Raw genomic sequence first — 21,690 nt, 5'->3', positions numbered from 1 at the left:
AAAGGCTGCAAGGACGGGAGAGTGTCCCTCATTAACCCCACAGCAGGAATGTGCCTGGAAGGAGCTGCGGAGCGGTTACAGGATTGGAGCTCTTGGATCTATTTTCACATTTGCCTACATTTGGTATAAGATACAAATACTCTGAAAAAAGGAGCTGGGTGCAGCCAAGAGTCCGGCCAGAGCTGGGGCAACCTCTTCCAGGCAGGCAGGTGGCCATGGGAACATAGCAACTGGCCAGTGACTCCAAAACAGAACCTGACTCAAAACAAACTGTCCCAAGCAGGGTTCTGTTAACAGAGGAACAGGCATTTGTTTGCAGAAGTCCAGCGAGGCCAAGCCAGCCTTGTGGCATGCCAAGGTCTGTCCTGCTGCACGACATGAGACATTTCCACAGCAGTATAATTCCCCACCTCACAGTGCTCGTGGCAGGAGCAGCCAATAGCTTCATACATGGGTAGGATGAAGGATATCTCTTCTTTGATCCCAGCCTGCAGGAGCAGCAGGGACCCAGAGATGGACAGGTCCCACATCTGTGTAGAGGGCAGTGACCTCCTGTCCCTGAGGGCACACAGTGCTCTGCAGAGGCTCTGCTCCACAGCCAGCCCCGTTCCACATCCTGCCCTGATGGTTGCCAAACGAGGGTGTCCATATTGATCTCTCCAGCTTTTCTTCCCCAAGCCACTGCTCAAGTTTGAAGCCAATAAATCGATCGAGAGAGACTGGGGGCCATTAAAGCAGCCCCAGTGCTTTTGTCCTCTGAATAAAGAGCTTCACACAACACACACAGGGTAGGAGCTGTCTGCCCACACACAGGGCAGGAGCCTCGTTTGGACAGCACCAGACTGACCATCACTGTCAGGGTGACACTCACCCAGTCTTGGAGGCAACTTGATGCTCCTGGAGCTTTCTGCACGTGGCTTTGCAAAACCTCACCTTACAGTCAGCATCAGTGCAAATGCCAAAGTTTGTTCTCAGTCTCTGCTCACAGCATCAGGGACTGCCAAGGACACAGCATGGTCACCCTGAGCGAATTAAAATCCTCAAGCAATTTGGGTTGGAAGGGACCTTAAAGCTCATCCACTCCCACTCCCTGCCATGGGCAGGGACACTATCCCAAGTTGCTCCAAGCCCTGTCTAGCCTGGTCTTGGGCACTTCCAGGGATGGGGCAGCCACAGCTTCCCTGGGCAACCTGTACCAGGGCTTCCCTACCTTGTGTGGGTCAATGTTTTTTGCTTCCTCTGTGGCCCCTTCCCAAACTGGTAGCTTAAAAATCACCAGTGATTCCTGAGCACCAGGAGGAGGACCTGCAGTGCACCTGCACAGGCATCAGACTCTGAGCAGTGAAGTTCCTCAAATAAATGTCTGTAATTAAATAAAACCACACAGAACCAAGCACACACTATCTGCCATATGGAGGGCATTAGTGCACTATAATGACACCATGCAGCAGGAGTATAATTAAGAATACAGCAGGATTCCCATTATAAATCCTTATTACTGAGGGTTCATAACCTATTGTACAAACCTGCCTGGGGCTCAGGCTCAGCAGACAAGAGCAGCTCCAGCAGCAGATTTCAGTCTGAAAAGCTACTTACAAAGTTGGGTAGAAAGGTTATCGGTCTTTTAAATTTCTCCAATTCCAGGAGAGTGTCAGGAGTTAATACTTCATTATTTCCAAGCTTTAACAGCTGGGGGATGGGGAAGATTTGGTTTCAAATTATAAAAAGACCAACCCCCAAACAAACTGCTTCTACAGTTTCAAACCCCTTTGAGCACAACAAACCCCCAGTGATGATGTGAGCAGCCCCATCACAGCCCAGCAGGTCAGCTCTAAACTCCAGGGGAGAACTATCAGGTCGATGGATGATGCTGGGGCAGCACAGAATCATTGACACTTCCACTTTGCACCAATACCACAGCAAACCTCACATTACTGACTGATAATGCACCCTTGAAAGAAGAAGGGAGGCTGCTCAGACTTGGCTGGGATACATCCAGGAGCAGAAGAATGGCAGGATTGCAGCATCCACCAGCGTGTCTGAAAGGGATGGAGCAAGAGTGGGATCTGGGATGATACCTGCTGACTCCTTAATACAGGTACAGACCTGAAAAATTTGGATTTGGGCTGTGAATCTCATTTCTAGGTTGGTGACAGCCCATAAACCACTTCTGGTTCAGTTTATGATGCTTCAGCTTCTGTTCTCCCATTGCCATCTCACGGAGCACACGGCTCATATTTCACTACTCAATATATTCCATGTCTCCAAAAGACACCAGCCTGTATGAACTCAGCATAACAAACACCAGAGGCCTGGAAAACATAATGCTCCGTTTATTAATTCAAAGCTAAACTGCACCAGCCAGTTGTTCACGGCACATTTGAGCACTCAAATCAAGAGCTGCTGTGCTCCATCCTCCCCCAGCAGCCTTCCACACCACACAGAGACTTGCTGAATTTATTTCAAATCATTCTGCAACTGTTTGCCAGTGATAAAGGCAAACAAATTTTCTGGCTTAATATGGTCTCTGAGAAATTCATTTGGATGGGGACCAGGGCCTGTTGCCTCACACCACTCTTCAGCCCATGTTTTTTGTACAAATCCAAACATGTAGCAAAAGGAACTTATGGTATAAACTTGAATTTCACAACAGTGTGTGATGGATCTGCAGTATCACAGCCCTCCAAATATCAATGTTGTTTTGACAAACAGTAAAATCCAGCGCTGACACAATAAAGAGAAATACAGCAACAAATCAGTCCACAGCAGGGAAACAACTGGACAATGGCTACTCTGACTCACAATAAAAAAGGCAAAGCCCTGGAAAGCATTGAATCAATTCACTGTTTTTCCATATTCCTGCATCCTAACTCAAACCCCAAAAGCAACGTAAGGTTCTCAAGCAAGGCTGGCTCTGGCCTGTGTGAAAGAGCAATGAAGCTGCTCCAGGCTGGAGAGAGAAATTTAAAGACTCTTTTTAAAATAAAAACTTGAGAAGTGCTGGAAGATGCAATGCAAAGCGGAAGAGAACATAATGAAGGACTGGATTTAGTAAGGACACCGTGGCCGGACATTCCTGTTCCTGAGAAACAAAAACGTCCCCAAAACGCCAACGATCACAAGGTTGTTACATAACCAAAACATCCGTCAGAGCACGAATCATTCACACAAGAATCAAAAGCTTCTGATTCACAAATATTGAGTTCACACACTTGAGTAGCTCCCACAAACACACACAGAGGTGGATGGAGCTGCTCCACTGGCAAATACATTGTGTGCAACCCTTGCTGCTGGAACAAAGCATGCCTGGTCTTTCCATTTGCCTTTCAGCACACTGGTTTTCCTGTAAAACCAGTAATTTGTCTTACATTGGCTTGGATTGGCTTAGTTCCATTGGCTCACAATTCCAGCAGGCTGAGACTTTGCAGCAGATTTAAAAATGGTGGAAACACAAAAGCTTTCACTTCAAAAAGTTCATCAGGTTGGAGGAAATCTCACCACTGGAGGCAAAGAGAAGAGATTGGACATGGGGATGATGTAAGAATTCCTGACCTTAGCACAGGAAAAACAGGAGGAAATACTGGGATCTGGAGACAATAGAATAATCAGCCCAATAATTAAGCTGATTAAGACCCTGATGGCCATGCTTGCTTAGCAGAAATCAAGACCAAAAATACTGACCCCACTACTGCTTCTGCCCTAGACAAAAGTAAATCACAACTATTTCAGGCAAAGGAGAAACTGGAATGTGAGCTGTGGGTGAGGGTCAGCTTGGGGCAGGGGACACCCAGGGACAATTCAAGCCACCCTGCCTGGTCCCACCAGCCAAACCCAGGGCAAGGTGAGATTTGAACACCTGAACCAAGAGAATAAATGAAACATTTTGGGAGGCAGAGGCTGACGCCTGAGCTTGTACACCATGCAATTTCACCAGGCACAAAACCAGCAGCTCTTCCTGAGTAACAAGGGGAATATTTGCATTTTCTTTCAACGGTGCTGGCTGGCAGCTCTGAATTTCAACTCCTGGGTGTTTTTAAGGCAGGTTTTGCATCAAAAGCTTTCCAGAAAGTTTCATATTTCAATGCAAATGTTGTTAATCCTCCACAGTAAGCCTGTAATTAAGACACTGATTCCACAGGGTGCTGCAGCACCCAACAGTCCAGATGAGGTTTAAAGACACCCACCCACAGCAGCCACAACCTCCATCAAGTTGCTTCCTAGCTCCAAGCCTGAGGTGGAAGGCACCACAGATATGCCATCTGCTCCTGGCATCCACCCTTAGGGGACACCAACAGCCCCTGAAGAGGTCAGGAACTGGTGAAACACCACATCCATGGCTGCTGCATATGCAAAGCATTCCTTTCAGGGGACATGGAGTTAGTCAACATGCAGCTAGTCATCAGAGATGAATGTCCAGTGCCATAATTAGCTACAGAATATTCATTAGCTCTTTCACTTGGGGAAAATAGAAAGTGGTGGACTGTGCACCTCCTTTTTTCTAAAAAAAAAATAAAAAAATAATAAAGTAATGTGCATGTTTTATTCAGTTCCCTAAATTTTTTTGAAGGACATTTAATCTCTTCCTAGAAGGACTTAAGTCAGAACACAGAACTGCAACCTCATTTTGTGAGATGGATACTCCAAAATTCAAATTCAGCATTGACTTGATAGCAGGCAGCTGGAAGTGGAAGATGTCAGGGGATGTTAAGGGATGTCAGGAGCTAGGTCTGAGGCTAATTCCCAGCAGCCTTCCTTGTTTTTTGCCCTGATCATTTAACAGACTGTTTTTCTTACCAGCACCTATGAGGCAGAAGAGCAGCCCCAGGCTTTGACTGCAGACATCCCTGCTCGGAGCCTGGAGCATGAACCAGGCTGAAGGGCAGGTCTGGAGCTGCTCCACAGAGCAGAAAGGCAGAGCAGAAGCAAGTTAATCCACCCTGAAAAGGGGGCTGGCAGTGGGGCTGAGGGCCAGAGCTCCCCTCCCTCAGAGGTGCAAATACAGCTTGTTCTGAGTCAAACCTTTCCATGAGCTGCCGCTGCCCCACTCATCCCTGTCTGCTCAATATTCATGAGCCAATGACGAACACCAAACCCATCACTTCAGTCCTCAGACAGGATTGGAAGGATTCAAATATTTATGCTGACTGAGAGCTCATGCCCCTCACATGCCTCCTTGCCCCCACCCTGCTTCCCTCTAGAGCAGGACTGAGCATTTTCAGTCCTCACTTCCCTGGGCAATACGTGGATGTTTGATGCAAGAGTTTCTCTGCCTTGCTCACACAGAAGTCCCACCTGACAGTAGCTGCATTGCCACTCCAGCAAGGAGCAGGGGCTTAGGAGCAGATGGGACATGGGCTGATGGGGTTCCTGGACAGTACAGAGTACAAAGCAACACTCTGGGCCAGGCCCTTGGAGCAGGGGAGCTGCAACTGGGAACAAGGATGAGCTTTGCCAAGTGAATCATTCCTTCCCCATCCCACCCTTTTGGCAAAGCCAGCACCACCTTCCACTCCCAACAAAGGGCATTGGCAGTGCTCGGCCAGGGCAAGGATGTGACCCTTTGCTTACAAGAAGCAGATTTTCTGCTGTCCCCAGTCAGCCACCACAGCCCAGAGCAGGATCAGGATCTCGTCTGTCCAGGGACACCACAGATTCCTCCCCAAGCCCCTGTGCCCTGCACAGACACAGCTACTGCTGAGCAGACCATCAGGCAGAGTCCTCAGCTTGTCTGGTACAGCTGGAAGCCACAGAGAGCTGCACAAAAAACACCTTTCTCCTCAGTCACCTGCATAAAGGCCATTAAAATTAACAGAATAATATAAATCTGCCATTGTTTCTGCTCAGCACAGAGGGAAAGCCAACCATTGCTGACAGGGGTGGCTCAACAAGGTTTATATTGCCCTGGTAAATGCAGAGGCTGAAAGTTGCCTTCAGTTCTGAGCAGCTGCATTATCCCATCCAGGGAACTAATTCAACACACAACCACAGAATTACATTTATGTTTAAATCTCACTGTTGCCATCACAACCAGCCAGACTTTCAAAAAAAGTGAGACCTGCCCCATTGCAGACAGATGTGAATTTTTCACATTCTTTCTCTGATTTCCTCACCTAAACATGAGGGGAAGGAAAAGCAGATTCCTCTCCTGGGGCACGTCTGACCACCTCAGGGGAAATGAGGGATTTGTTTACAGGCAGGAGGAAGCAGCTCCGGGGTTCATCTGAGCAGAGGAAGCAGAGGCAGTGCAGGCAGCCCAGCACTTGACCTCTGCTACCAATACAGTCGTGCCAAAGGCTTCTGCCCTTTCAGTGTCTGCTGCAAACAGCTCAGATAAAAGCACAGGGAATTATCCAGCCCTTCCAAAGAACCTTCTGCTGCAGAGCCTTTCCCTAAGCCATAGTACAACTGACCTGGGCAATTAACAGTGAAGCCTCTCCAGCCCAAGCAGCTGCAGAGGAAAATATCTATTTGGCAACCCTGAGACCCGGCAGGGAGTGAGGGGGAGGGAGAGAACAGACTGAGAGATGGATTCTCACATTGCTCTTAGCATCTCCAAATATCTCTCTCTTCCCTAGATTATAATTTTCTCTCTGAGTCAGGGTTGGAGAGGCAGCTGAGCATCAGCCAGTGAAGGGGCACAACCCTCCCCTGGGTTTCCACGCCCGACACACGCCACTCCACACCCACAGTACCACCCCCGGGGTTTTAGTTCCTTTCAGAGTACAAAGAGTGGTTCATCCAAGCTTATCTCTTATGCAGCCCCAGCTCCCCCAGCACAGAATCATCCCCAAAGAATGTTTCAGTAATGCTGCGGTGCTGAATTTCAGAGGGACACTTAATCTTGCCCCGGTGGCTCTCCAGAGCCAACTTTCTGAGCATGAAATATTTAACTGTCCGTGGGTGTCCGATATGATAATAAAGTGACAGCTAACCAGCCACTGAAATAAGCATGTGAGAAGGAGAGCGGGAGCTATCAAATACACAAACCAGCCTAATTACTGTTCTTCCTTCCATCCCCACAAACCCCTGGGCACTGCTCACACTCCCCAGCAGCAGGGACCCAACAACACAACACTTCCAAGACATTGGGATAGTCAGCAGGGAAGAACTGGAAGGAGGAAATCAGGAGAAAGGTTGATGAAGTGCATTGTTATCAAGTCTTTCTCATTTTGGGGATGTGAAAACATATCCAGCTTGCCTAAAAGAAAGCAAGCCCTGTATTTGAGTAAAAAACTTTGAAACTGCTTGCAATTCTGCTACTCCCCCACTCCAATGAACTTTTATCTTTTGGCATTTGCAGGTTCCCAAGTGAGCACGTGCCTGTCAATGCCTTGTGAGAGTTTGCGGAAGCAATGGAACCCACCCAGGACCCCTGAGGGCAGCATGGCAGAGGGGAGCTCCAGCTGCACAGTCATTCCTGGCACAGAGGCTCTTTAGCAAGCTCAGCCTTACCTCATCCCACTCTGAAGCGAAGGATGGGGACTTCTCCAGCCGCTTCTTCCCAGTGCTGCAGTTGGAGAGTGATTCACTCCGGCTCCCCATGGCATCGTCCTCCGTCGGGGAGCAGGTCAGCAGGTCAGAGTCCGACTTGGACAAGCTGCGGCTGAGTTTGAGCTCGGCTTTGGGCTTGCTGCCCGGGTGGGCTCTGCCCACAGCTCTGTCCCCCTCTGGCTCAGCACCGCTGGGGTGCTGCGGCACGTAGGGCGTGACTACGGCCGCGGGATCCGCCCGGCTGACGTGCTGCACCGTGGCATACACCACTGTCTGCGTGGGGTCCAGGGAACTGCTCCGTGCTGGTCCTGACGAGGGTAACTCAGCATCCTCCAGCTGCATAGCAGCGGGGTGGCTCGTGGCTTCCGTGTCCCCTTTCTCCGCAGAGGAAATGAGCCTGAAAGGGTCCTCGCTTATCTCACAGATTGGAGAAGAGCCGTGGAGCAACCCTGAAAACTGCTCTGGCACCTGGATATCCTGGCTCTCAGCAGAGTCCTGGCTGCGGCTGCCACTGCTCCTCCTGTGGTCTTCAAGGGGATGAAAACAGAGAGGAGGGGGAAATTAAAAACATGGAAGAAGCAGCAGCAAAATTCCAGCTCTCTCCCTGCCCTCCCTCAGCAAGGGAGGGAGAGATAAAGAGAGAACAGTTCCGTATTGTTCCGTGTGCTCAACTTGTACCCAAAGTCATGGCATTTATGAAATTCCAAACACTGGCCCGATTTACGCAATCTGGCAGCTCTCCGTGTTTTTTATTCCTGTTAACACTAACTATCAGGCCTTGCTATATAAGGCCAAGAGAAGTGCTAACTATATCCTGCAGAGAGAGCAAGTGAGGTGGGAGCAGCAGAGACAGAGGCTCCTGGAACATCTGATCCATTTCCATAAAGACCAGAGTGTTATTTAGAGCCGTGCGCCTGGCTCTTGGCACGGGCTGCAGGGTGGGAAAACGCCTGGACTGTAATTGACCTGCCAGTTTCAAAATCCGCTCCCAAAAAAACCCACTGCTTCCCTCCCTAGTGGCTTCCGAGTTTAACCTCTCCTCCCTGCTCAGGGGAGAGAAATAAACAGTTTATGCAAGAAAAAAAGCTTGAGTAAAAAGTCTCTTTTGCGATGAACTGAGCACAGAGTGGTCAGAGCTGGTGGAGCACCGGCTGCCCCAGAAATATGACACTGGTTCCCAGCTACTCCTGCCCCAGCAGCCTTAATATCAGGTACCAGGGTCCTGCATAAACCATGAACAATTGACTGATCCCAAGTGCTGAGCGCGCAGACACGCGCACGCGCGCACACACACACGCACTCACCTTCGTCACTGCTGGATGAGCATTTCAACTGCAAAAGCAAAACTTTGTCAAGCCAACAAGTCTAACTTTGGTTTCCTAGGATTCCTTCACTCTCCCAGCATTGCTTGTGAATTTTAACTGCTTCCATTTAGTGCTGAAGACTAAAAAATGATGCTGCAAGGGAACAATACAGTGAAATACTCCGATAATGAGGCTCTGAGGCTCTGAAGTGCAGGGAGGATGTTTGGATGTGAAGAGGAAATCACTTGCTTTGCAGACAGCAGCTCTTGGAAGCCAAGGCAAAGGAACCCTCCTTTCTGTGAGCAAAATAATGAGCTCTACTCTAACTAAAAGCAGCCTGTTAGCAGCAGCAGAGAGCCCAACTCAGCTCCCAGCACATTTCCAGCACTAAGCCTGACCAGGGGATTTTCAAACACCAATACCCATTGGGCTTTGTGGTCTTTCCTCATACCAGAAATGGGCAGGAAAGGGCTAAAATAGTCATTTGCCTTTGTGTGGGGGTCCCAGGTACCCCATGCCTGATGAGCATGGTGAATCCTTCTTGCAGGCACAGGAAGGCCAGGAGCAGCCACAGCCCTCAATGGGATCGAGTGATGCGAGGGATTATCTCATCCTGGATCCTATGAGTTAGAGATTCCAGGACAGTGAAGTAGTTGTTGACTCTCTTGCACAGGCACATAAAACACCACTTCTGTGACTGGAGCTGCCAAGGGGAAGGCAGGTCCCAGTGCTGGCTGAGGGGGACCAGCTCAGCACCCCACATTACAAGGCCAGACTAAACCCAGTTACTCAGCATAAAGCTCTAAAGCTCTGATGCTGGAGAGAAACCTCACAGGACAAATCTCAGAGGAAATCAGATGTGCTGCATTCACAGGACAGAGTGGTACTAATGCAAAGCCACAAAGAGGTGAGCACGACAGCAGTGATGGGACAGTCACATAAACCTGTGGGGAAAGATGAACTTTTGCAGGTTTCCTTCCCAACCTCTTCCCTTCCTTGGAAACTGTTTCTTCCATGCCCCAAGCCTTTACTGACATTTCTGCTAAAGGCAGAGAGGCAGCTGGCCAAAGTTTGTGCCATGTGCTGTAACACTTGAGTCCAGCCAGAACAAAGTGCTTCAAATCCAGCTCCAGCACCTCACAAAAGGACTCCTGTTGGACAGGAATCCCAGTCACCCACTCATCCATGAGCTGAAGAGGGACTCTGAAACACAGGGCAGCTGCCAGGGAAGGAAGGGATGGAGTGAGGGCAACAGCACTTGCTCAGAAGTTGTGAGAAACATCTTGAAGGAGACATTTCAGAGCCTGCCCTGAAAGCTGCAGACAGAAAAGCTAATACAGAAAGTCATCTCAGTCTTTTTGTCACTGAAGCGCACGCAGCAGGAACATGCAGAGCTCTCCACGCCTCTCCTTTTCGGGGATCTGAAAGAATCATTCCTCCTCCAGTTACATCTGAGTTACACTCAGAAAGGGTCCTTAGAACAGGGACTTCTGCCCAGCTCCCTTCATGGATTTCCAGTCCCTTCACTGTTTTACACCCCAGCATGGATCATTTGACAGATCCTGCCTTTTTCAGCCACAGCCTGATGCAGATCTCACCACAGAAGAGGTTGCTCCCAACCCTTCCTTGTTTCAGACTGTCTACACCCCAGGGAGGATTCCAGTAACAGCTTCCCTGCCAACAGCCTGAGGACTCCAGATACGAAACACTTCCCTAAACACTCTGTGCTAAGCTGTAACCGCCCTGCCTCCACTGGATTTCTTTCCCTATATATCAACAGCAGGATTTGTCTCATGACCCTGGATTAGGAGAATGAAGCTGCTCCTGCAGCTGCTGCCTGCTCAAGCTCCCCAACCTTAAAATTAGTGAGGACATACAGCAGACTCTGATTTGCACGTGGAAAAGGCTGCCCACGTTACATCATGCCAGAATTTGTCCAGTGAGGAGCAGGCGAATCTCCCTCCTGTGAAACAGAAGGCCAGAGGAAGAAGCTGACCTTGAGGGGTGCAGAAAGATCTTTCACCTACAACAGAGCCAAATACAGGCCCATTGCACAGCCAGCTACCTGTGGAACCCAGCTGAGGATGGCACACTCCTGCGTTAACCTCACCAAGCTCAGTCATTCCAGGCAGAGTTTATACACCTGCCCCTCTTCAGAAAGGGCAATGAGACCCTGCTTAGAGAATATTAACAGGTCTGTCCTCTGTCCATGATTACACCACATGAGGACATGTAGGCTGTGGGTTTGTACTGTCCTTCATCTCACAGCAAACCAAGAGCTGTTCCCAAACCTTTGCCTGCAATAACCAAGTGTCCCCACAGAACTCCCACAGTGATGGCTACCCTGCTGCTTCAGCAGCCACATTCTGGCTCTCAGAAAAGAGCTTCTTTCAATCTCTCTGCAGCATTTTCTGACCTTATTGCTGGTTCATTCCAGCTCTCTGGTTAGCAGCACAGTCACACTGTGCTGGTTGAACCAGTATAACCACAAAGAAAATTTCTAACAAGAGGAAGGGCAAAGTGGGGACTTCAAGCTGGACCACCTATAGAAGCAGCACAGAACAACCTCAACAAGTATCAGTTTGTAATAACTACCAGAAGGCACCAAATCAGTCCTACCTGCAGCTGATCACTGCTGACAACACCTGGGTGTGACTCCTGAGAAGCCAAACAGGCCAAAACTCAAGTGTTTTCACCCTCCATTAAGTCTCTCTGGAGGCAGAGCTGAAAAGCCTCCTCCTGGTCACTCCACACACATTCCTCTGCTTTTCCCTTATTTTCACACCCTGTTAGAGGGCCTGAGTGCCCTGACTTCACACATGTGACTGCACACCAAAGTGGATGGGAGAGTATTTGGCTTAAGCCACTTCTGATACTCTGCCCAAAACATGAGGCCAACTTCTCCCTGTGCTCCAAGCATGTGACAGCGAGCTGCTCTAACAGACACAAAGGCCACCAAAGCCAGTGGATAATGCTACATTCATCTGCTTGCTGGACACAAGACAACTGGCAGCCAGAGGAACAAAGGCAGCTATCACAGATGAAAGGCACCATTAAACCCACTTGCCTGAAATTCAGCCTTTCCGCTGCCTTGAAACCCCTTTCAACAGCCACAAGAACCCAAGCCCTCCTCTCCTGACCAAATGCTGCTCCAGAACTCATGCAGAAGGCCAGTCCTTCAGATTGAGAGCCAAGAAGCAGTTCAAAGCCATGCCTGTTCCATGTCTTGAGTGATTGAGCTGCTGCCTTTGATGCTCCAGGACCCTTCTGACCCAGAGGTGGGAAAATTCTCCAGCACCCCAAGTAAGGCTCTGGTCTCTCCCTCAACTCTCCTGTTTAATTCTGCCACTCCTTAAATTTATCTTCCCCCCCGCCATCAGCCTCAGTGCTGACTGCGTTTAAAGAATGGGAAAGTCAGGGAAGATGAGGAAAAACTCAACTGTATCCTTGTATTTCTCCCACTGTAACAGTGGGAAGGGTTCCAAGCTTGTTACCAACACTTTCCATGGAGTGCAAACTGTGAAGTCACACTTTTGATCTTTCCAACTGTACATTAAAAGATGGGACTCTGCTCTGGATCTATAAAAGGATCCATAAAGATCTTCCTGCAACCTCTCCTGTCTTCAGGTGTTCAGAAAAGATCTGCATCAAGAATAGGCAGCTGTGTTACTCTCAGGTTTTATTTTAAGCTGACACATAATTAGGACACACTGCCACTCTTCTCAATCAAGCCTGGACACAGCAGCCAGGGGAAGGAGTGGAGCAGTTGGAATAGCTCGAGCCTGAATAACCAGCAATAGCTGCCCACTGATGAAAGCCTGAAAGCCCAGGCTCAGTGGCTGCTGCACAAGGACTGTTCCTGGCCCAGACTGGCAAAGCACCAACCTGAAAAGCTCACAAAATTTGCCTCTGGCAGTGAGGGGCTTTGGCAAGTGCTGGTGGGAACACAATGACCTCTTGTGCCACCTTGGAGCAGCCAAGAGAGCAGTAGGACCCAAGCAATGATAGATATTATGCTGCAAGAAGGGGAAAAAGCTGCAGGTCTGACAAAGCAGTCAATGAGGCATCACCTCAAGTCCTTGTTAGCCCTGTCCATCCTCAGAGGGAGAGGGGTTCCAGTGTGAGAATTCAAACTAAATCCACCCAAATTCCTGCTCAGGACTTCTGAATAAAGCAGAAATCTTTTCCTTCTAAACAAATCTTTTGTTGTTATTGTTGAAGGAAAGCCAAAAAGCCAACAACAGCCAAACACAAGAAACAAGGTGTTCCCAGAGGCTTTGTAAAGCTCAAAGGTCCTTCCAGGGAAGGAGAAGCTGCCTCAATATCAACCTGAGTACCCCAGTGGTCTCAGACAGTTCTAGTTCTTGCTCTACACATTTTTATTTTCCTCCTCTGTTAGTTTCTATCTCAAATTAGCTCTAACATAGAGCAGGATGTTGATTTTACAGCAGGATAGCAGAAATCTGCAGCACCAGCTGGATGGAGAACACGGCTCATTGGAACACTCGTGTTGCTCATCTTCCCTGGCAGAGGTACAGCCTCCAGCCTCTCACCCTCTGCCTTTGCTTGGCCAGGCATGAGATTTGGGCATTTCTGAGGTCACAGAGCAGATCCTTGCAATCTCTGAACTGTCCCACAGTGGAACTGCCCTTTCTCCCTGTACACTCTGTACAGGAACGCTCAGAGCTCTCCTTTACAGAGAGATTACCAGGAAACACAACAATCACCCTCCAGCCCCCACCCAGTAGAGACTTTCATTGTTTCATTTGCCCTCTGCCCCCCATGCTTTCCTGAAGTGCATGCAAGCAAACAGCTTTGCTTTTTGGATGGTCACTCACCTTTTGTTTTCCTGTCCACTGCAACTGGCTTTTTAGTTTCTGCTGTAAGCAACAGCTCGTAGGGGTGTTCCTCTTCCTCAGTTCCACTTCCCCTGCTCTTCCCCCGGGCAGCAGAGGCCTAATGAAGAACAGCACAATGTGGTGCTCTGCAAAGTAATGCTGTCCCAGCATAAACCCCACAGCCTCTATGCCACGGGTTAAGCAGAGGCAGCACCTTCACTGCAGAGCCAAAATGTAATACTCCCCTTTGGGTTTTTTTAACACCCTCAAAAAAACCCCACCCAAACCGCTTTAATTTTTAGTATTTCAGGCTGCTGACAGCTTTTCAGTACTGACCAACTGTGCAAGTTGGCTGCAGACAGCCTGGGAGGGGGAAAAGAGCTGAGACCATTATTCCTGTTCATCCCATCTCAGACTCACTGTTGCTACTGGAATTTGCATTGTCATTCACTTTTTAGCTGCCGGCCCTATTAGGACAGGGCCAAAAAGAACAAAAGCCCAAATCCCCACCACCATCTCAGGCATCTCAGATCTGCATTTGTGACCTCAGGATGTATGGCATATTCAGAACTGAAGAGTCCTCAGGAAGCACTGTATGAACTCAGTTTAACTTCAGGATGTGCAGCAGTGATTGTGCTCATTTAAATCCCTCAAAGCCTCTACTTAGAGTTGGTTTGTAACCCTGGCAGTTTCTCAGCTGGTCTGGAAAGCCACCAGCCATGTGCAGGGATGAGGTTTTGGGGCAAGATCCAGACAAATCTTGCTGCAGACTCGCACATGTTGGTCTGCATCAATGCCAAGGATGACAGGCACTGGATACCCTCATGTGCCATCCCAGCACTGAAGGAGCTAAACTGGCCCAGTCGGCTGAAAACAGCACAGTCGGCTGCCTTTCAGCACCATCTCCTGGCCAGATCCTGGCAGGTTGATGCAACCCTGTCCCAGGAGCTCAACGTGACCCAGGAATGCACCCTATGAGGTTCCAAGAGAGCTGGGGAGGGGCATGGAGTGAGAGGAAATTCTGAATGCCCTGGGAGCGTTCAAGGCCAGGTTGGATGGGGCTTGGAGCAACCTGGGTGAGTGGAAGGTGTCCCAGCCCATGAGAAGAGCTTGGGACTGGATGATCTTTAAGGTCCCTTCCAGCCCAAACCACTCCATGACCCCATGTGTGACTACACCCAACCACAGTGGGACAAACTCAAGCCAGAAAGCAAACAAGCTGCTGCCAGGACAGGGAACAACAGGTCTGAGCAAAATATGCCCCCTGGGAGGGCTCCTACTGCTCAGACCCCTGGACATGCCTTGTCAGCAGAGCACAAACCACCTCCTGCTTCTCCCCAGAGTGAAAGCATCAGAGTTGCTCCAAGGGCAAACCGGTGCCTACCTCACTGCAACCCAGCCAGGAGCCCTGGAAGCTTAAAGGAGTCTTGGAGAGGCACCCAAGAGTCAGCAGCACAGACAGGATTCTGACAGCTATGTGCTGTTCTGCAAGAACCCAGCTAGCTTTTAAAGTGACTTTCCCAATGGGAGAAAATGGGCCATGTCCAACATGGAAAATATTTATTCTACCTTCTTTGAGCAGGAGCTGCCAGGTAGACCTGCTCCTTTCCAGGTGAAGGAGCTCATAATGAGCAAATTAGGGAAAAATTCTGACCAGATGGTGACACAAAACCATCAGACCAGAACAGCAGGTAAGAGGTTCTTGCCAGTGATCTTGGAAAAATCTTGTCCAGCAGCAGCCTGCTAGCACAGCAGCAGCCTGGACCTTCAGCCAGGCTCTGGTGCTCTCCTGACACTCCTGTGGATGATGACTCCTGTGCTGTCCTATTTAAATGCACCAAAGGCAGAAGCTCTCCAGCAGCACAGTTCCCAGCTGCTACTCTATGAACTTTCACAGGCCTGGTGATACTTGATTTTCTCCATTTCTCATCCTTCCAAGCTCTAAATAGTGTTTCAGGCTCAAATTCACTCAAAACAAAGACCAGTGCTGCAGAACCCTGCTTGCTCTCTGACCAGGAGCAACACCACCAAGTAAAGCTTTCATCCAATCCAGCTTTTAGTTCTTCAGCCATGCTGTTTGCATGTATAAATGTTCATTGCTAGCAAAGCCCAAAAATAAGATGCTGTGAATAATGAGGATGCTCTTTAAGGTGTACTTAATCCACCACAGAGGACTTTGAAAGACTTTTTAAAGGGTAACTCATCTCTTCCTCTCTTCTCCCTCCCCAGAGATGCAGACCAAACTCCAGGAGCCAACGTGGCGCCTTGTCCTTGATCTGAACTTCCCTTCCAGAGACAAGCAGTAAACAACTGGAACTGAAGTTTAATTTGACAGTGCAGACTCTTACTCAGCTCCAAACCCAGAAGGTTTCTGCAGATAGTGAAAGGCATCACTCAAGAACCTCCAAACAATTAGCTCCTTTGCCTGTTTGTACCAATGCTTTTCCTTGATGAAAGTGAAATTTCTTGTTTAGGCTCATCTGTTTTGACTGATAGCCGCAGCTTGGCAAGGAATAAAAAGACTACTTTGGAAAACCAGAGTTTGGCCCAACCCCAGAACACTCAATGACTAAGTGTCCTGGCTCCAATGGGAGAGTAGGGCTGGAGAGTGGCAGATTGGGATGCTGCAGCAGAATGTTTACAGCATTTCCAGAGCATGTGCACACCTGCCTGGCCCAGGGAGAGCAAAGCTCTGAGGTGATAAAAGATGGGCAAGAGTCAGAAAAGCAGAGCAGGACAGGAGGAACAAGCAGAGTAAAAGGATCAACCCAAACTCCTCATCAGTATGTCCAAAAAGTCATTTCCTGTCAGCCACACGCTGCCTGTAAGTTTTGTCACTGAAGTTGGTCACTAATCAAGATCTCCCCAGCGAGTCACTCTGCCATTTGCCAGCAAGATTCCCTTTAATGGATTGTGCTTCCAAAGCCATTAAAGGCAGGACAACACAGCAGGTGTTTGGTAATTAAACATGGCAAGAAAGCTCAGCAGGAATGGTCAGAGCACGTTTCCCTCCCTCGTGTTTATTGGCATAAACAAGTTCTGCTTCCCAATTACTCCATGACCTGCTGCCCAGCTCTCCTCTGCCAGAGCCAGGCACAGGACTGGTCCCTATCCCCTGCATTTGAACAGCAGTGCAGGGATCAGTCCACAGTGTCACATCCCAGTTTCCCTGCTCACACACAGCTCAGAGTTAATTCCCTCTCTGCAGTCTACTACAGCAGGCCATGTTCACCCATGTCTCATGTGGATTTCACACTCTCCAGAAAACAGATCCCATTTATGCCTCCAGCAGATCAGCACATTCAGAGAAAGCACCTGTGGAACCAGAGCCTGCTCTGACAGCAGAGGTGGCACACGCTCCACAAGCTTCACACACAGCCCACTGCCTTTGGGAGAGCACAGAAATCCACAGGATTTGGATTTGCTTTGAAGGTTTTCTTAGGTGTCAGCAGAAGTTGCCAAAGCACATTTGTGGTTTCTCACTGCCGTGTCTCCCAGAGAGTCCTTACATCTGAGGTTCACAGGCTGGTGAATAAGACAAGCAACAGCCCCAGCAGCAATATGAAATGAGAGAGCCTGAGCTCCATCGGAAAGCAACTCACATGCACTGACCCCTGCAGAAGGCAGCTTTAACACATGCTGGGACAGATCCTTGGCTGAATTCAAGCCCCTGATCCCTGCTCATGTCAGTGGGACCCACAAAACCATGAGCTCCACAGCTGGGAGCTCAGAGGAAGCAGGAACTCATGGCCCCTCTGTGTTTCAGTCCAACTGAAGATGCCTGTGGTGGGATCATTGCCAGTGAGCAATGGTCCACATTGCAATGTGGGTCAGAAAAATCTCTTCCTAAGGGAATTCTCAGCCAAGAATAGGAAAGTAAGGCTGAAGGTCAACTCTGAGGTGCCCTGGAAGAACCAGACAAAGGAAGTTCCCATGGTAAGGGACAGCAGCAATGCTGAGTGCTGGAATACTTCACATTCACAGCCCAACGAGCACAGGAGGTAACAGCATCCTTAGCTCCTCCCAAACTATTGAAACTGATGTTTAAACCACTCTCCCATGAAACACCCCAAAGCCAGCCCCATGTACCTCGCAAGGAGCACTCTGGCCTGTCTTCTCCACATTCTGTTCCTCCTCTTCATCAGGTGGAGGCTTGGCCGGCGGGGGAGGACGTTCTCTCTGCAGGTGAGACAGACACTGTCAGCTCATCCCTTCTGCCCCTACCAGCTCTATGTCCCCACTGCTGTGGAAGCAAGGATCTCTTCAAATTAATCTGGGTGGAGGAGAAGTTCAGCCCTAACAGCACAGAGCTGGGCAATGGCTGCTGCCTTTTATTCTCCTCCTCCTCAGGACACCGATCTGTTCACGCCAGTCTCACTCAGACCCAAACCAGTATCTCCACAGCATTACACACAGGAGTGAGCAATGAGCTGATAAGAAAGGGTTTGCAGCTTAGTGAAACTGATGCCAGAGGCACCTTTTATAGTGGAAAGCTCTAGGGATCTGGAAACTATGCTGCACTGCTCTCCTCCGATATCCCGGGATTGCAGCTGGGCAGCTGGAGCTGCTGCCTGGTCTGAGCACATCCTGGGCCACCTCCTGCCCAGCCACAGCTCCATCTAATGGCAAAGGGAGCAGCAGAGCTGCACTGTTCAAACTCCAGAGAGCTACTGGGGCATGTCCCTCTTCCTGCTCTCTTTTCACTGCAGTTCAGCTCTTGTCTTTCCTTACTTGTGACAGAACTGAGCTCGTTTCACACCAGACACCATCAGCACAGGACAATGACAAGATCTGATCAGCAGTAGCACTGCCTGGTACTGCACACTTGAGAGATTTGGCCAAAATGTCCATCATCCAAAGCTTTTGTCTCATTTCTATTCTGCTTGCTGTCAAGCACAAGCCAAAGGCTGCACCTCTTTGCACAGAGGGGAACCATGGTTACTGCGCCCCCAGCAGTTTAATTGTTCACTGCTGCTCTGCCTTTTGTCCAAAAATGCCTCCACAGAGCAGGCTTTGGAAAACCAACCAGAACACAGAGCCTGAAGCTGACCTAGCACTGCAGGGCCTGTGTCCCATCTGCCCCACAGCAGCCTTCCTGCCGATTGCTACTGGGGCAGCAGATGCAGCTGACAGAAGGTAAGGAAGACTTCTCTGGGGACAGTCCCAGGAGCTCAGCACTGCCTTGTAAAGCCTGGAGTATCCTCTAGAGCTGTGCAAGTAATACACAAAAAGAAACCTTCCACTGCCAACTAGTCTCCAACAGGTTATTACAGATAATTTCCTGAGAGCCTTTGCTTTGGTAAAGCAGTGAGACATGAGAAGATTCTCCACACAAGTTTCCAGAACTGTTTTCAGAACAAGTGAGCCCTTCTACGAAATGCGATCTCCTAACAGATCACGATTCACCTTGCATCAGTGAACTGCCAGAAAAACAGAAGGATACAGTACAAGGTGAAATGAAGCAGCAGCTGCTTTTAGGCAATCCCTGTGAACAGGGCAGGGAAGGAGAAGCACCTGCCTGCTCTCATCAATGTCAGGAAAGGATTTAAAGATTTCCTCAAGCTTGGGCAGCCTGCTGCAAAACCTGACCCTGGCAGATCAGCCCCCTGTGCCTCTAGGGCAAGCAGGGGTGAGCTACTTACAGGCCTGACTCCGGCTGCTTTGAGGCCACTTGGTTCAGTTTCTTTATTCACAGATTCCCGGTCGGATGATCTCCCGCTGGCCAGGCTATCCAGGGAGTGGCAGGACGTGGCATTGTACAAAGCTTCGTATGGGCTCTCCTCTTCGGGGTTCACATCGAAATCGATGATCAGCTCTGTAACAGCTTTGTCCACATCACCTGTGGGGGGAAGAGAGAGCCAGGATTGTCACTGGATCTCCTGACCTCGGTGCTGGCAGGGAGAGGAATGCTGGTGATACCTACCCTGAGACATCTGGCCTGAGGGATCAGTGGCTGGAGCGAGCGGGGCTGGAGTAGATTTCTCCACAGCTTTGGCACTTTTCTTCCCAATGGTGTAATCTGCAAGGGGGTTGGGGGACAGGGTCAGCTCACATCAAATCTGGTTTTCTGTCCCCTTCAGCACATGGCACTTCCTCCCTTGTGGGTGGAAGGCCAACTGTCAGCTTATTAAGCGTCAACAACAACAAAAAAAAATTATTAAAACTTGCAGCTAAGATCCCAAAATAGAAGCAGGCGGCCTCTTTAATCACAGGCACAAGGGTAGGGATGGTCTTTTGAACTTTCAGAGTCTTTAATCAGAAATCTGCAAAGCTGCTGCACGGACACAGAGTCATGGAGCAAATCCGTGTTGTAGTCACAAACTCTATCACTGAACAGTCATAACAAGAGAAACCAATTCCAGCTGCAGCCCCCAGCCACAGGCAAATCCAGAAACATTCAGCTGATGTAACAGCCAACAGCAGCTCCCACCCTGGGAAAACAGCCTTTATCTGCAACACCTTCAGTTTTAAAGCCCATCTTTGTCTTCAGTTTCAGAATAAAGCTCAAACATTGCAGCCTCACAGGCACAACTTAGTTAAAAGTCTGAGAAGTGCTTTGAACCTGCAAAGCTCCCAAATGCTCAGCATGAATAACACACCCCATCTCTAAATGCTTCTGATCCTCCCCACAGCTGAGAGGAAATGCAGACAGCGTAATTACAAGGTATGAATTTAGCCAAGATGTCACATTTCATTCCCGAATTTGGACAGACACAATGGACCAAGCTGCTTTATAAAACACAAGTAATCAAGGCCTTTTCTGTAAATCTCATCTGCAAATTCCATGCCCAAGCCTCACAACAAGGCGAGGAGCAGGATGTGAGATCTGTGGACAACAATTTGCGTACACAGACACGTAAAGGGGAGTTACACCAGAACCATTTCTAAAGCTGTTACTCTGCATTCTGCAAGCAGATTTAGGCTATCCTTAATTTTAATTAACTTCTAAAGTGAGCTAAACAAAGCTCAATTAAGCCCATTTAAACTGTAAAAGTCACGCCACACTCTCTCAGCAAAGGGCTAATCCTCCTAAATCCCCCAAGTCCTCCTCCAAATATTTGGTCTGGAGAAGCTCACCCCAGCGTTTCAGCACAGGTTCTTCCAACACAGCCTGAAGCTGCTTTGCTTTCAGCACTTTCCAGGTCTAGGAAAGCACATCCTGTACCTGCCCTGGCACAATCAATACCCCAAGCTTTCCCCTCTTCCCCAGAGGCAGAGCTGCATTACCCACCTTCAATGAGAGCTGCTATGTGCTGGCTTTTCTGGGAAGGAAGCTCCCTCACAATGTCCAGAGCAGTCAGGCCTCTGTTATCCTTTATGTTCACATCAATACCTGTGGCCACAGGAGTATAGAGGGCAAAAGCAAGAATATTGTCTGTGTGCAGGTTCATGTATTTCATCAAGTCACATCTGTGATCATCACTGGGGGAAGCTAAAAGGCACTCTAGAGACAAATCTAAAGCCAAACTCCAAGAGCCAACCTCTCCTATATCCTGCTCCAAGGAGCTCCGACAGCTGGATGGAGAAACCTGCTTCACTAGAAAGGGATTTCCTCAAGTTCTGGGTGAAGGGATCACCACATTAGTGCTTCAAAGGGGGAACATTCTCTCACCTGCAGCCAGCAATATTTGTACCACATCTGTCTTGCCAAACAAAGCAGCTTCGTGCAAAGCACTGCCTTTCTCAGTCTGCAAATTAAATGGAAACATAGCATGAAGCCAGACAGCAGGGAATGGTGAGGGAGGCATGGCTTAGAGGGTTACAGAAGCAATAAATACACGGTGTTGTACACGAGGTGTGGGCAGCACTGCCTACGGCTGAGGACAGACTGTCAATGTTATTACAGTCCTGAGGATGTGGGATGGAAAAATGGGGATGGTTCCATCAGAGAGACCAACAAAGGGCCTTCCACAGCTTGGCAAGAGGTTTCCTGACAAGGGAAAACGACCCACATACAAGCCATTGCTGTGAAAACATCACATTCACAAGTGGCTTGATAGGAAGAGACTTGTTTGCCTGTCAAGAGCTCACAGCACTGCAGGGCAGAACAGCTTCAG

At 49.1% G+C, this 21,690-nt stretch overlaps 1 protein-coding gene across 9 annotated transcripts in view; it reads right to left on the bottom strand.

Annotated features, from left to right (window-relative positions):
• Window positions 1-21,690, bottom strand: part of ANKS1A (ankyrin repeat and sterile alpha motif domain containing 1A) — a 77,133-nt gene that overhangs the window by 29,854 nt on the left and 25,589 nt on the right. For 7 of the 9 annotated variants that reach the window (XM_086862013.1, XM_086862012.1, XM_086862011.1 and 4 more), the window contains 7 exons: window positions 21,246-21,321; window positions 20,865-20,966; window positions 19,557-19,652; window positions 19,276-19,472; window positions 17,723-17,812; window positions 13,634-13,751; window positions 7,453-8,018 (listed from right to left, as the gene is read on the bottom strand). In XM_086862013.1, the coding sequence (XP_086718139.1) occupies window positions 7,453-8,018; window positions 13,634-13,751; window positions 17,723-17,812; window positions 19,276-19,472; window positions 19,557-19,652; window positions 20,865-20,966; window positions 21,246-21,321 (1,245 nt within the window). Of the gene's footprint in view, window positions 1-7,452; window positions 8,019-8,795; window positions 9,079-13,633; window positions 13,752-17,722; window positions 17,813-19,275; window positions 19,473-19,556; window positions 19,653-20,864; window positions 20,967-21,245; window positions 21,322-21,690 lie in introns of those variants that run through there. The other 2 variants (XM_086862016.1, XM_086862014.1) reach the window with 2 other exon arrangements.

The sequence above is a fragment of the Cyanistes caeruleus genome, chromosome 24 (assembly GCF_971803275.1).
Source record: "Cyanistes caeruleus chromosome 24, bCyaCae1.hap1.1, whole genome shotgun sequence".
Classification (NCBI taxonomy): Eukaryota; Metazoa; Chordata; class Aves; order Passeriformes; family Paridae; genus Cyanistes; species Cyanistes caeruleus.
This window is presented reverse-complemented; position numbering and strand designations above follow the sequence as displayed.